Source organism: Mytilus galloprovincialis, chromosome 1, assembly GCF_965363235.1.
Source record: "Mytilus galloprovincialis chromosome 1, xbMytGall1.hap1.1, whole genome shotgun sequence".
NCBI classification, from domain to species: domain Eukaryota; kingdom Metazoa; phylum Mollusca; class Bivalvia; order Mytilida; family Mytilidae; genus Mytilus; species Mytilus galloprovincialis.
In genome coordinates this window covers 65,431,216-65,446,897 of record NC_134838.1, presented here as the reverse complement: position 1 = coordinate 65,446,897, position 15,682 = coordinate 65,431,216, and the positions used below count along the sequence as shown (strand labels likewise).

The following is a 15,682-nucleotide window of genomic DNA, read 5'->3' as shown; positions in this document are numbered from 1 at the left end:
TAATACAAATGGAAAAATTACTGAATTTCCATTTCTGTTGTCTAACTTTAGTTTGTCCTTACCAAATGTTATAAACTTATACACAAATATATGCTTATTACCACAAAACTCAAGTACGAATTTGGGTAGTGTCATTTTTACTGTTATTGAGTTATGTTACTTTGTAACATTATAATATGCAAGAAGGTGCATCATCTGTGTTCCATGGACACAATCTTTATTTATTCTTTGATAGCAAGTGGTCAATAACTTTGGTATGTGAAATGATTGAAAGGTGTACATGTGTCTCTGACAGGTTTCATATGACCTCAACCTCATTTTCATGGTTCATTGGTCAAGGAAATTTTTCGTGGTTTTGCCAGATTATCAGATTTTATTAGCAAAAGGTCAACTATATTTGGTGTATGGAACAATGGTAAAGTGTTTATATCTGTCTGGTAGGATTTGTATGACCTTGATCTCATTTTCATGGTTTTGTCCATTTAACAGATACTTTAAGCAATAGGTCAACAATTATAGTTTGTGTGTGGATTGTTTTTTTTTACCTTTATAGGTCTGTGTTTGTAGGGAATTCATATATCAAACTCATACCTATGGTTCATTGATAAATTAATGTATAGTTTATGTAATACTTGCAGTAGATAGATAGATACTTTTTTCTCTAAAAACTAAATACAAGTTGACAGAGAAATAAACAAAATAAATACAAATACAATAGTTGAGGTAAACAAGTGCAATAAATCGTTCGTATTACAAGAAGACTCAACATAAATTCAAGTTTAAGTAAAGACTGTGTTTGAAGTCTTGTTTATTGTGTATATTAATTCTACGACATGGAGATTAGAGAGATATAAATATGCACATAAAACTGGTTATCCCCATTTGCGCATGTACCACCTGTTGCTGTTTGAAATGGTAGTTGTTTTTTATGGCCCCGCAACGAAGTTGTCGGTCCCATATAGTTTTACCCTTGTCCGTCATTCCGTAATTCCGACATTCCGTCATTCTGCAACAAACCATTATACAGAGTTTTTTTCTAAACGCCTTCAGATATTGGGCAGATTTTTTGGTATGTGAGTCAACCATGATGAGTTACAGATCAAGATTAAGTTTCGTTCTGCTCCGCTAATTTTTGTCGAAATTACGGGCTATGGACTTTGATAAATTGTTGAAAATCACAGTTATATGGACTTTTTTTCTAAATGCTTTCAGATATTGGGCTGATTTTTGGTATGTGAGTCAACCATGATGAGTTACAGATCAAGTTTAAGTTTCGTTTCACTCGGCTGATTTTTGCTGTAATTTCAGGCTTTGGACTTTTATAAATTTTTGAAAATCACAGTTATACGGACTTTTTTCTATACGCCTCCAGATTTTCAGCTGATTTTTTATAAGTGAGAGTAAAATCATGTGTGTGTCCACATGTGTTATTGAAATTGCAGATTTTTCAACTTTTTGAGACGGGGCCATTCGTGTCGCTTTGACACATCTAGTTTTTTTCTTTCTCTTTGTATGTCCATTATTTTTCAGAGACATCAGTGCTGTTTGTTAATGTGGTATATTGTACTGGGTAGGTTTATTGTTGATCCCTGTTATCCCTTTTAATGTAAGATCGTCTTTGCACATCATGAAATAATTAAACTTTGACCTCAAACAAACAGCCATCAATCAAATTATGTTTAGATGAGAACAAAGATCATGAAACCTATAGTACAAATGTACACTCAACAGTGATAAAATGTGTTTGTTGGTGGTTTTGATTGATAACACTCTGGTCTACAAACATGTTCTTGTTGGATTACGCGAGATATTTATTTCAGAGTGATTGACTGATTTCCCTCTCCTTTATACAATACCAACAAGACTGATTTTATAGTTCGTTCTTATGTTGTACAGTTACACCACTGTCCCAGGTTTGGGGGAGGGTTGGGATCCCGCTAACATGTTTAACCCCGCCACATTATTTATGTATGTGCCTGTCCCCAAGTCAGGAGCCTGTAATTCAGTGGTTGTCGTTTGTTTATGTGTAATATATTTGTTTTTCGTTCATTTTTTTTTACATAAAAAAGGCCGTTAGTTTTCTCGTTTGAATTGTTTTACATTGTCTTATCGGGGCCTTTTATATCTGACTTTGCGGTATGGGCTTTGCTCATTGTTGAAGGCCGTACGGTGACCTATAGTTGTTAATGTCTGTGTCATTTTGGTCTTTTGTGGATAGTTGTCTCATTGGCAATCATACCACATCTTCTTTTTATAGTATCTCCTCCATTCATTATGTGTACGAAATAATAGGTGGTTCTGTTTTATCAAAATAGAGGGGTATACAGTTTGAATTTTACAACATTTAAGATTCTTTTTGGAAGGTCAATTTGGCCCTGAAAAGAGCCGTTTCGACAAAAGCTCTTTTCTAAGTCATTTTCTTGGATCTACTATAAGTAAGTCAAATTAACTTGGTGTATATAATTATTGTATAGTGTATGTCTGCGTGACCTGGTGACTATTGCTCGATCTGAACTACAAGGACCTCATTATCATGGTTCACTGATCTTCATGTGTTTGTGATTAAGTCAGTTTTACAGGTACTTTCAATGGAAAAAATATACAATTCATTGTTTCTTGTTAACATATGCCCATATTGGTCAATCATTTTTTCCCGAATTAAGTTGCGAAGAGGACGGGGGTCAGTTAGAAATTACTATATGAATTGAGTTTTTTTTATCCTACATTGAACTTTTGATGTCGGTCCTCCCTTAGTTATAGCAAGGATTTGTATATTCTTACAATAAAAAATCCTTGGTTATAGCTATATCTTATTGGTGCATAGATTAGTGGTTTGTCTCCCGGAGTTGAATCCTCGATAACGCCAGATTTAGTAACAAAAAATATCCAATACGCAACTAAATTGCTACAATATATATACCAGATATATTGCAGATATAGAGATAACAGTAATTTAAGTACATAATTTAATTTACATTTTAATCAATAATCGATAATTAAAATTATTACGTCAAAAAAGTAATATTCAGGTTCTGTAAAAATGAAATTTTCTACTGTAATTTGATTTATATAAGTCAAAGCTGTTTCTTGTCACGGAGTCATTTACATTTCTAGGTTTAGATGTTTTTCACGCAAATTGAAAAAAAAACATACATGTTTAAAAGACCCATTCAAGTCCTATTGTTTTTAAAAGTTTAGATTTATAAGAGTAAATGGCATGATTTTTTGTCGAGCCTGCAACTTTTGTTGCAGAAAGCTCGACATAGGGATAGTGATCCGGCGGCGGCGGCGACGGTGTTAGCTCACTTCTTAAAAGCTATATATTTTAGAAGGTGGAAGACCTGGATGCTTCATATTTTTTTATATAGATGCCTCATGTTACGAAGTTTCCGTCAGGCACATGTCCATTGTCCTTGACCTCATTTTCATGGTTCAGTGACCACTTGAAAAAAATTTCAGATTTTTTGTAATGTTAAATTCTCTCTTACTGTAAGTAATAGGATAACTATATTTAGTATGTGCGTACCTTGCAAGGTCCTCATGTCCGTCAGACAGTTTTCACTTGACCTCGACCTCATTTCATGGATCAGTGAACAAGGTTAAGTTTTGGTGGTCAAGTCCATATCTCAGATACTATAAGCAATAGGTCTAGTATATTCGGTGTATGGAAGGACTGTAAGGTGTACATGTCCAACTGGCAGGTGTCATCTGACCTTGACCTAATATTCATGTTCATATGACCTTGACCTCATTTTCATGGTTCAGTGGTTATAGTTAAGTTTTTGTGTTTTGGTCTGTTTTTCTCATACTTTATGCAATAGGTTTACTATATTTTTTGTATGGAATGATTGTAAGGTGTACATGTCTAGCGGGTAGATGTCATCTGACCTTGACCTCATTTTCATGGTTCAGTGGTCAAAGTTAAGTTTTTGAGTTTTGGTCTTCAATTTTATCTAATACTATATGTCATAGGTCAACTATATTTGGTGTATGGAAATATTTTATGATCTATATGTCAGTCGTGCAGGTTTTATTTGACCTTGACCTGGTTTTCACGGTTCATTGCTCAGTGTTAAGCTTTTGTGTTTTGGTCTATTTTCTTAAACTATAACCAATAGGTCAACTATATTTGTTGTATGGAAGCATTGTTAGCTGTACATGTCTGCCTGGCATATGGTTCAACTGACCTTGACCTCATTATCATGGTTCATGTTAAGTTTATGTGACAGTCGTAATAAAGCTTTATATTTAGGAGTATCAACATAATATCAATGATTAGTAAAGAAGGCGAGACATTTCAGTGTGTGCAACTCTTGTTTGAAATTGAATATTCTTATCAAATGTGTTCTTCTGTATATCATGTTGACTTGTTAACGCCTCGCTATAAACGAGAGATGGGATATTGTGTTTTCTGGTCTGCGCGTCCGTCCCGGCGTCCCTCCTCCGTCACTTTGTCGCGAGCTCCCTTATCATGTTTAAAAAACCTTGACAACTTTATATGATATATATGTAAAAGAAAGGCTTTGATCCAGGTTTTGCACTTCCCGGATCACTCATTTTTTCCGAAGCTAAATACACAAATTAATTTTCATGTCAGCTTTGATTATTACTCAAAGGGTTTGGGTCAAATAAAGTTTATTGCATATAGATGTCTCTGAACATAGAAATGTAATATTGCGGGTGAGGGCTCCAACCCTTGGCTAGCGAAGATGTCTTTGATATTAATTTGTCCTCATTCTATTTTCAGTATTTTAGTATTTGATTTAAACTCATCACAATACTATTGATTTTTGTCATTTTAGAGATGAATTTGCGTATACCATGTTTACGTTCAGCTCTTTTGATTGTCAATGTAATGAATGGAATGGTGCAATGTGGTTTACCATATACTTCATGTAGACCAAAATTCATCTGTGATTACCGTGGCCACTTGACACTGTTTAAATTTTTAAAATTTAAAAATTTTTAAGGCGTCACTGGAGTTTTAAGTGCAGGTGTCCGCCTACTACGACACCTAAACCAAGTTATTTTTAGTTATTTTTATTATCATTATTAATTTATTACTAAAAAGATTGAAACCATATAGCTTTATGTAAAATTGTAAAATGTTCCAGCTGAGAAAAGGGTATCCTGTAGATTGTTCATTTGATCGAATAAATGTTGGCGTACCCTATGCAGCTGTAATTCAGTACATTTTATAAGATCAAAAATCTTACTTTTAGATTTCATGATATTCATAAAGATGGCTTAGTGAGAATAACTTTGGATATAAATAAAAGGATATGCACGATATTCGCAAATAAGACAGCTACACAACGGAACCGTCACCCATATACAGGATATCAGCCGTCAATACAATATGACAAGCACTAAACGCGTTCTGTTTCTATACAAGTTGTGACTAAATTAAACAGAAATTGTCAAACCTCTACCAGCAAAACCTGCTCGAAATAATAATTTAAAATGATCAAAATATGATTCCTGCAGAAAGTCACAATGATAAGTATAGTGAGTTTAAACTCAGGTTTCCCATCTACCGGTAAACCCTGTGTCCCATATGTTGATACCTATGCTCAATATTGAATTTATTTGAAACAGATTTTTCAGTCTACTTTTCTAGTTAAAGGAAGACAATAAAAATCGGTACAGGAAGAGCGCGTTACTTGATCTGACTGAAAAAAATATCGACAATTTGATCATTGATATTATGTTGAGTCCTAAAATAAAGCTTTATTACAACTATCACATCAACTTAACATGTTACAGCTGACATGAAAATGAGGAAAAGGTCATATAAACCAAACAAGAAATGCATGTTCTTACAATCATTCAATAACTAAATATCGTTGACCTATTGCTTATAGTTTCTTTGAAACAGACTTTAACAAGCAAACTAAACATTGACCAATGAAAATGAGGTCAAGGTCAGATGAACCATGCCAGGCAGACATATACAGCTAACAATTCTTCCATACAACTAATATAGTTGATCTATTGCTCAAAGTTTGAGAAAAACAGACCAAAGCACAAAAACTTAACACTGAGCAATGAACCATGAAATTGAGGTCAATGTCAAATAAAACCTGCGACTAACATGTTCATCATAAAATATTTCCATACACCAAATATAGTTGACCTATTGCATATAGTATTAGAAACAAGAGTTTATTAGATAACCAGATGCTCCGCAGGGCGCAGCTTTATACGACCGCAGAGGTTGAACCCTGAACGGTTGGGGCAAGTATGGACACAACATTCAAGGGTTCATTCCCTCTATTCCCACTTTTTATAAATCTGGTAAGAAAAGGTAAAATTTCATGTGGGAATAGAAGGAAAACTTGTGCAAACAAAGGATTATACTGTACAAACATTTTTTAATCAACTGTTAATTGACCAGTGTTTTTTTTTTTATTAGAACAGGTAATAAGTTATTTTTGCATCTGTATGAATTCTGTTTTTTTTTAAACAAAATAAATAATGAAGTTAAGTTAACAGTTTTCACCCATTATTTTATATCTTTGATTATTGGTCCAACTAATTATATTTTAAAGTATACTTTTATTCCACATCTTAAGCCAACAGGAATCACCAAAAAGCATTAAATTATCGTTAATTTAAAGTTACTTTGGAGTTTGAGAAATATTTATTTTGGATGACCGGCAGATATCCTTATTTCTTAAATTTGGAACTTTGAACATGAAATCTCCAATAGAAACTGGAAGATGGCAAAACATAGAAAGAGAAAACAGAAAATGTGTATTGTGTTATTCAGATGCCATTGGTGATGAATACCATTACATTTTTAATTGTTCAGCTTTCGATAATTGTAGAAAACAATGTATTGCATTTTACAATAGAAATAGAACAAACACATTGAAGTTTTATGACTTAATGAATTTCCCAAAATGTACAGAACTGAACGAACTTTGTAAACTTATTAAGGAGATCAATAACAAATTGAACTTTTCTGGGTGAACAATTGTGAATGCCTCTATCTACTTTCGTACATTATATATTTATGTAATTGTATTGAAATATGTAAAATTATTTCTATACCTTTCAATCTGTAATTTGGTTTGTGAGAATAAAGATTTATATATATATATAAGATTATACTTGGTTATAATATTATTTATATGATGATTTATTAGTAAAGCAGACAATTTTTTAAAGTTACAAATTCAAAAATTATTAAAAATAAATCTGACTCCAATCTATTTATCATAATTTTTCTTTATTTTGAAGTACACATTCAAAAGTTAAAAAAATAAATCTTAACTCCAATCTTTTCTCTATTTTTAAGTATTTATTTGATGAAAAAAGAAACATATTAGAAATAAACAAGGTATTATACCTAAGCTGGATTCAGCTCTAAATTGGGACTGTGATTAAATAGTTGACACATCATAGGTTTCTGACACAGAATGAATGTGGTCTAATGAACTTAAAATTTTTGTTTTGCCTTTGAGCAATTCACTATGCTGTTGAATATTAATCCTCTCAAAAAAAATTGAAGAAATTTTCTTTTAGTTATGAAATCTGAAATGAGAAAAATTGACACCCCACCCCCCACCCCCCAATTTTTTTTCACATCCCCCTTTCCCTTATTCCAAAACTGATCTCAATTCAAATTTCTAATGGCCCCTAGCAATAACTACTCATTTAAATACATCATAAAATATTAAAATGTAAAAAAGTGCTTGTTATCACTGAATGGTAAAGATTGTTTTAATTTATCAGTTGGTAGTAAAAGTGAATATACATTGTATATTGTATAAAACAATGATTTAAGTTGATTCAACTACTATTCTGGACAAAGAAAGATAACTCCAATTGAAAATTTCTTGCTATTGCACAATATTGTGCAATTAAACATTCTTGCTATTGCGCAATACTGTGCAATTGAAAATACTTGCCATTGCACAATACTGTGCAATTGAAGATTTCTTACTATTGCGCAATACTGTGCAATTGATAATTTCTTGCTATTACACAATACTGAAATGAGGTCAAGGTCAGATGAATAATGCCAGGCAGACATGTACAGCTAACAATTCTTCCATACAACAAACAGTTAACCTATTGCTTATAGTTCAAGAAAAACAGACCAAAACTAAAAAAAACTTTGTCCACTGAACCATGAAAATGAGGTCAGGGTCAGTTGACACCTGCCAGCTAGTCATGTACACTTTACAATCATTCTAAAGTCGCAGGTTCGACAAAAAAGCCAAAACTTGAAAACTGAACTTTGACCACTGAACCATGAAAATGAGGGCAAGGTCATATGACACATGCCGGCTAGACATAAACCACTTACAATCAGTCCATGAGGCATCTATATACAAAGTTTGAAGCATCCAGGTCTTCCACCTTGTAAAATATAAAGCTTTAGAAAAGTTAGCTAATGCTGCTGCCATAGACGCCGGATCACTTTCCCTATGTCAAGCTTTTTGCAAGAAAAGTCATAGGCTCGACAAAATTAAACTGTAACAGACAATAAATTATGTCAAATATTTTTTTCAGGTATCCACAGCATACCCTTGTATCCATCTTGATTACTATAGATAAGGATTTTGCCAGATGGTGCATTTTGCCTATTTCAAAATACTTTTATTTTGTTTATAAAGCAATCACTACAATTCTTAAAAGATATTGTTACATCTTTTTTTTAAATAAATGAGCTATTACTCATTAATTTTGTCATCTATAGATACCTATTTTTGCATTACATAAGTTGGTTTTTTTTTGGTTTTTTTTACAGTTAATGATGTTTTTCCACTAAATCTATTAGATATTGGATGTGTTATGATTGTTTTTTTAGTCTTAGAAACTTGATTTTATTTTATTAGTTGCTATCGACCTTGAACTTCCTTTCAATAACTGAGAGTACTATCAGTTATGTACTTTTTGTCTTTTGTGTTCTTGTTAGTTTTTTATGCGTTGCATCAATATGACGAGTTAAGCGCTTTTCAACAATTGGAAATACAACTTTAAAATTTTGATGGATTCAGTTGAGGATTATGCCAGGCAATGGGCTAAGCGCGAGAAGGAAGACGTAGACACTCTTTCCGAATGGATTAAGGCAGTGAGGTCCTTGATACAAATCAGAATTAAGAAACTGAAAGGGTCTATCAATGCCCATGCTACGTCGATCTTTAAAGACCCAAATGTTGCAAAACACCTATTATTCTGTTACACCTTTCCTCAATTTGTGTATTTCCTTCGATTATATTCTTAATCTGTTTATGTGTTCCAGTCTAGGAGGATTATTCATCTTTAACCTCATAAGAACATTAAAACATCGTATCATCGCTACCTTTCCCCTGCTCACACGGATCTCAAACCGAACATTGCAAGGTCATACCAGTTCTGGAGAACTTTTCAAAGGACAAACGTCATCTAGGACACAATTCGTGGCTAACCACAGAGTGAGTTAACTTTACAACATTGTTTTTGAAGCCTTCAAATTACTCTATACATATTTGAACATTCTCTCCGTGAAACACTGGAAATTAACTGCTCTTGAAAGTACAACATTTTCTCGGATTCAACGGACTGTGCTATCTATTACCTTTGACATTTCGTTTTAATAACATTAATTGAACACATTGTAAAATTGTATTTTATTTGTTTTTCAGCTTTTTACCATTTGTTAGATTGGTTTAAGAATAAATTATCAGCACCTGATAGTCTTGTTGCTTGAGCCCAATCGTCGGTTAAACTTAATGGTCAGGCCATTACAGTAAAAAGTCTACAACTTGCCTGTTGTGTCTCGCAGATAACGCCACTCCACAGCTACACAGCAACCTACCTGTTGAGCCCTGCATGTACGCGTCATCCCTTGACGTACAGTAAATTGACGACAACCTGTCTTTACATATCCAGACAAGGAACGACAACGTAGCAACGTTCATACGTACATACCTTTACACTGACAGTGGACTACATATCTTGTGTGAACTCGACAGCAACCCAACAACGTTGAGTCAACATGGATCCCAGTCATGTGGAACAACAAGAAGAGATTCAGCCCCAAGAAGGAGATGTCCCTGAACTATTAGAAAATCCGTCTAATACATCACAGTCAGATGAAACTCCCGAGGCTAGGCGAGTACGTGACCTCACGGAAAAAGGACAAGGAGCTTTCACTGAAAAACGTGACAAGTTCTGTCAGGAACTAGAGGCTCTCTGGGCAGACATTGAATCCCAGTTATTGGAAGTAACAACGCCTCCTAACGATCTCCAGCAACTCCTAACAGTCCAGGACAAACTTGTTAAAGCCTGTAATAATTATCGTAGGCTCACAGATGAATACCTAGACTTTCTGAAAAGGACCCGAACATTGGAGAGTCAAAAAGAAATTGATGCATGTAAACTCTCTTTGGATTTACGTCTGTCCAAAGTGGAACTTGTTATGGAAAAACTACACGAGCATCGACTCGCCCTAACAAAGGCCAAATCCACTAAAACAAAGACCTCAAAAGGTAAGAAAACCTCACGCAGTGGTAGCTCTAACGTGTCAGACATGTCAAGCCTAGCACGGAGAAAGCGTGCCAAGGCAGAGGCTGCCAAGTCTAAAATAGCCTTTGTAGAAAAACATGCCATTATCCTACAACAGGAAGCAATGTTAGAGGAACAAGCCCTGTTCAGACAAATTGAAATGGAACAGGAAGCAGCACACAAAAAGGCAAAAATGGAACAAGAAGTCGCTCAGGAGGCCGCACAGAGAACAGTTCAGTTAGAACAAGAGGCTATGCGCAGGAAGGCTCAAATGCAACAAGAAGCTGCACGAGTAAGCCGAGAAAAGGCCCAACTTAAAGCCAAATTTAACCTTCTTGAAGCACAGAGAGAAGCTGCAGCCGCAGAAGCCGAGGCTCGTATCCTGGAATACGATGATAGCCAAGCGTATAGCGATCTCCCTGACGAAAAGGAAGACCCGCTCCAGCGCGTGCAAGATTTCGTCAATAAACTTCCTGTATCAACTGTTGTAAAGGAAGTAACAGAACCTCAAAGGAAAAAACAAATTCCTGTTAAGATCGAGCTGAGTCACGACGCACCAGCGTTCGTGCCATCCGTGGCACAGAACTTGCTGTCACAGACATCTGCTGTCTTGCCTTCCAATTATAAGTCACCGGAAGTTACCTTTATCCCAGATCTGGGATTAGTAACCGGCATACAAAAACTAGGCCTTTCAGATGAGATCCCTGCTGAACACCAAAAACAGGGTAGTAAAGAAGCGATCCCTGTCTTACGCACAAAACAAGACGTTATAGAAGAGATCCCTGTTTCACACCAAAAACAAGGCGTAATAGAAGAGATCCCTGTTGCACACCAGCAACAAATCAACCCAACATCGGAGATTACTAGATTTCTCTTGCGTAAGGACCTGCTTTTCTCTCGATTAACAAGCTTTAACGATCGGGCAGAATCCTTCCATACATGGAAAGCAAGCTTTAAAAACGTCATAGACGAATTACAAGTTTCTGACTCGGAACAAATAGACCTACTGATAAAGTGGCTAGGGCCAGAGTCTGGTAAACATGCCATGAGTATTAGGGCATCAAATGCCAACAACCCTACTAGAGGCTTACAGAGGTTATGGCAAAGACTGGATGAGCGATATGGTGCTCCAGAAATGTTGGAAGCCTCTATCACGAGTAAACTCGTCAATTTTCCTACCTTGACGAACAAAGATAACGCACGTCTTTATGACTTGTCTGATATTCTATCAGAAATCGAATATCACAAGGAAAATCCCAAGCTGGGATGTTTGCTTGCTTATTTCGATTCTTCGTCCGGTATAAATCCTATTGTGGAAAAACTACCATACGGACTCCAAGAAAAGTGGATAACAAGGGCTTCAAGATACAAGTCCAAATATGAAGTTGCCTTTCCGCCATTCACAGAATTCTCTGCCTTCATCAGGGAAATGAGCAAAATTAAGAACGATCCTGGGTTCATCTTTGGATCAAAAGTAACACCAAATACAAAAGACTCTACGCCAAGGTTCACACCTCAGACGTACTCTAAAGTCAACGTCCATAAGACGGCTGTTGAACAGCAAACTGAAGACAGCAGTCAACAACAAAATCTGTGTATCCTACACAAGACAAAGCATACCTTGAATGAATGCCGAGCATTCCGAGCCAAACCAATCGAGGAACGCAAGGAACTGTTAAGACAAAACAATGTGTGCTACAAGTGTTGTGGGTCAACCACACACAGAAGTCGGGACTGCAACGCAAGTATCAGTTGTAACGAGTGTGGAAGTGAACGACATACCACAGCACTTCACATCACTAGACCACAACAATCTGAAAGTTCCCAGTTTAGCTCACCCAGACAAGCCTACGGCGGGGAGCAGACAGAGTCAGCTGAAACAAAGTTAACCTCCGTAAGTTCGATCTGCACAGAGATCTACAAAGATCATAAGAGCGAGAAATCTTGTGCCAAGATATTACCTGTGGACGTGTACCACAAGGACAAGACAAACAAAATTATCAGGATGTACGCCATTATTGACGACCAAAGCAACCGGTCTCTTGCCTCGCCTGAATTCTTCAGTCTGTTTAACGTTCGGGAGAAACCTGAAAACTACTCTCTTACGACATGCTCCGGCAGAGTAGCTACTTCCGGGAAAAGAGGAAAAGATTTCGTCATAAAATCTGTACATAGTGACGTACAATTTGATCTGCCTACATTAATTGAATGTAATAATATTCCCAATAATCGAGACGAAATTCCTACTCCTGAAGTTGCAATGCATCATCCTCATCTGACAGAACTCAGAGGAAGTATTACACCACTAGAGGAACGTTGTCAAATTCTACTCCTAATTGGAAGGGACCTTATAGAGGCACACCACGTTCTTGAACAACGCCTAGGACCATCCCGAACTCCATTTGCCCAAAAGTTGAGACTTGGTTGGGTCATAATTGGAAATACATACATTGACAAGCAAACTGTTCCTATCGAAGTCAACACAAAGATAACTTACGTTTCAATCACGGAATCAAAACAACGTCTTGCCTCAAGACCGGAAATAGCCGTTAAGGACAATAATCCAATTGTTGTTCAGTCTAACGACAAAAACCTTCATTCGAATGCCAAGGTCGCTAAATCGCATTCAATACAATTCCTTGAATGTACAGGACCTAGTACCAAGCCTGGTAAACGCACAAATTCATCTAAAGGGACATCACTCGCGTCACTAAAAGCAAAAGCTGTGACTTCTATAGAAAAATCTATAGATAAAAAAAGTTTCAATCCGAAATCAACAGAACCTAAAGTTCATGGAGAGGAAATCAATAGCATTCACAAACCTATTCCGAAAGAAGGACCTATTGCCAATCTCAATCTGCAATTGCATGAGCAACGTCTACTACGAGAAGGAAGCAGTATTGCCAAATCTGACTTGGAACATTCTACAGAACACAACAATGTCGTCCGAGACACCCTTTATCCAAAGGACAAGAAACTGTACCAACCCAGTTTCCCGTGGAATGTATACATTCAGGAACCTTAATAGTGAAAAGTCGTTCAGACCTGATATTTCTCACACGACAAATAGTGGATAATTCACCTGTATATATTTAATTTATATTTGGATTTATTCATTTATCTAGATCTTATGTTCATATGCGATTAATTTATGGAATAGTGATATCAGATAGACATCAGACGGGGAGTATTCTGTTACACCTTTCCTCAATTTGTGTATTTCCTTCGATTATATTCTTAATCTGTTTATGTGTTCCAGTCTAGGAGGATTATTCATCTTTAACCTCATAAGAACATTAAAACATCGTATCATCGCTACCTTTCCCCTGCTCACACGGATCTCAAACCGAACATTGCAAGGTCATACCAGTTCTGGAGAACTTTTCAAAGGACAAACGTCATCTAGGACACAATTCGTGGCTAACCACAGAGTGAGTTAACTTTACAACATTGTTTTTGAAGCCTTCAAATTACTCTATACATATTTGAACATTCTCTCCGTGAAACACTGGAAATTAACTGCTCTTGAAAGTACAACATTTTCTCGGATTCAACGGACTGTGCTATCTATTACCTTTGACATTTCGTTTTAATAACATTAATTGAACACATTGTAAAATTGTATTTTATTTGTTTTTCAGCTTTTTACCATTTGTTAGATTGGTTTAAGAATAAATTATCAGCACCTGATAGTCTTGTTGCTTGAGCCCAATCGTCGGTTAAACTTAATGGTCAGGCCATTACACCTATCCTACCTCCATGACAAATATGTTGTTGTCCCCGCAGATAAAGCCCCAAACAACATCGTTTTTGTGTGTAAAACTCATTACATTAACTGCTTGATAAACGAATTAGGTATTGACAATTCTCTTGGAAACTCAACATATATCCTCACGACACTTACCAAAGAGGAAATCCGGGATAATCATAGGTCTGTTCTGTGTTCCTTTGGACTTTCAACCAAAGATGAAGAATGGATCTTCCATCCATGTATTGGATACCTAAACTACATAAATGTCCTTACAAACAACGGTATATTGCTGGGTCTTCCAAGTGGTCCACGAAACCTCTTTCTAAATTATTAACATCTATTTTATCAGAAATCAAGGACGGGCTTCAAAGTTATTGTGAAACTGCCTACTCTAGAGGGGGCGTGAATCAGATGTGGATACTTAAAAATTCCAAAGATCTTTTAGAGTACATACAATCTAACTCTCTTTCATCTTGTAACAGTATTAAAACATTTGACTTTTCTACTCTTTACACAAGTATTCCACATTCCAAACTAAGAGACAAATTGAAAGAGTTGGTATTGCTTTGCTTCATAAAAAAGAATGGCCAACGTAGATACAAGTATTTCTCTTAGGGAGGGATAAATCCTACTTTGTAAAGGATCACTCTGATTCAAACAAAAAATTCTCTGAAACTGATATTATCAAGATGCTTGATTTCTTGATTAACAACATATTTGGTACATTCGGAGGACGTGTTTTTCAACAGACTGTCGGCATTCCAATTATTATGAGGCTGAATTCAAGCAGGAACTTCTTAGGAAGAAAGATAAGAAGTTAGCTACAATATCCTTTAACTCTACTTTCCGCTATATAGATGATGTTCTTTCACTAAATAATTCAAAATTTGGTGACTATGTGGAACGCATCTATCCCATCGAGATAGAGATAAAGGATACTACAGACACAGTTAAATCGTCCTCATATCTTGATTTACATCTAGAAATTGACAATGAGGGTCGGTTGAAAACAAAATTTCAACAAAAGAGATGATTTCAGCTTTCCAATTGTGAACTTTCCATTTCTAAGTAGCAACATTCCAGCAGCACCTGCATACAGGGTCTATATCTCTAAAATTGATACGATATTCCTGTGCTTGTATTTCCTATCATGATTTTCTTGATAGAGGGTTGCTGCTCACAAGGAAGCTATTAAACCAAGAGTTCCAAATGGTGAAGTTGAAATCATCCCTTCGTAAATTTTACGGACGCCATCACGAGTTGATTGACAGTTATGGAATAACCATTTCACAAATGATATCGGATATGTTCCTTACGTCGTAACTACAATCCCCTTCCCTTCATGAATGTGACCTACCGAATTAGACTATTTACCGGATTTGTTATCACATAAGCAACACGACGGGTGCCACATGTGGAGCAGGATCTGCT

At 35.8% G+C, this 15,682-nt stretch overlaps 1 protein-coding gene across 2 annotated transcripts; it reads left to right on the top strand.

Annotated features, from left to right (window-relative positions):
- The first annotated feature begins 9,189 nt into the window (after positions 1–9,189).
- LOC143081749 (uncharacterized) lies at positions 9,190–14,241 on the top strand. 2 transcript variants are annotated; one of them, XR_012980073.1, is made up of 3 exons: positions 9,190–9,428; positions 9,639–13,931; positions 14,142–14,241. XR_012980073.1 is itself a non-coding variant. In XM_076257471.1 (2 exons), the coding sequence occupies exon 2, from the start codon at positions 9,992–9,994 to the stop codon at positions 13,523–13,525; it is 3,534 nt and encodes a 1,177-aa protein (XP_076113586.1). In that variant the 5' UTR covers positions 9,190–9,428; positions 9,639–9,991; the 3' UTR covers positions 13,526–14,135. The 2 variants fall into 2 exon arrangements, 1 of the variants encoding a protein (XP_076113586.1); XM_076257471.1 differs by lacking the exon at positions 14,142–14,241 and having other exon boundaries at positions 9,639–14,135.
- Positions 14,242–15,682: the final 1,441 nt, after the last annotated feature.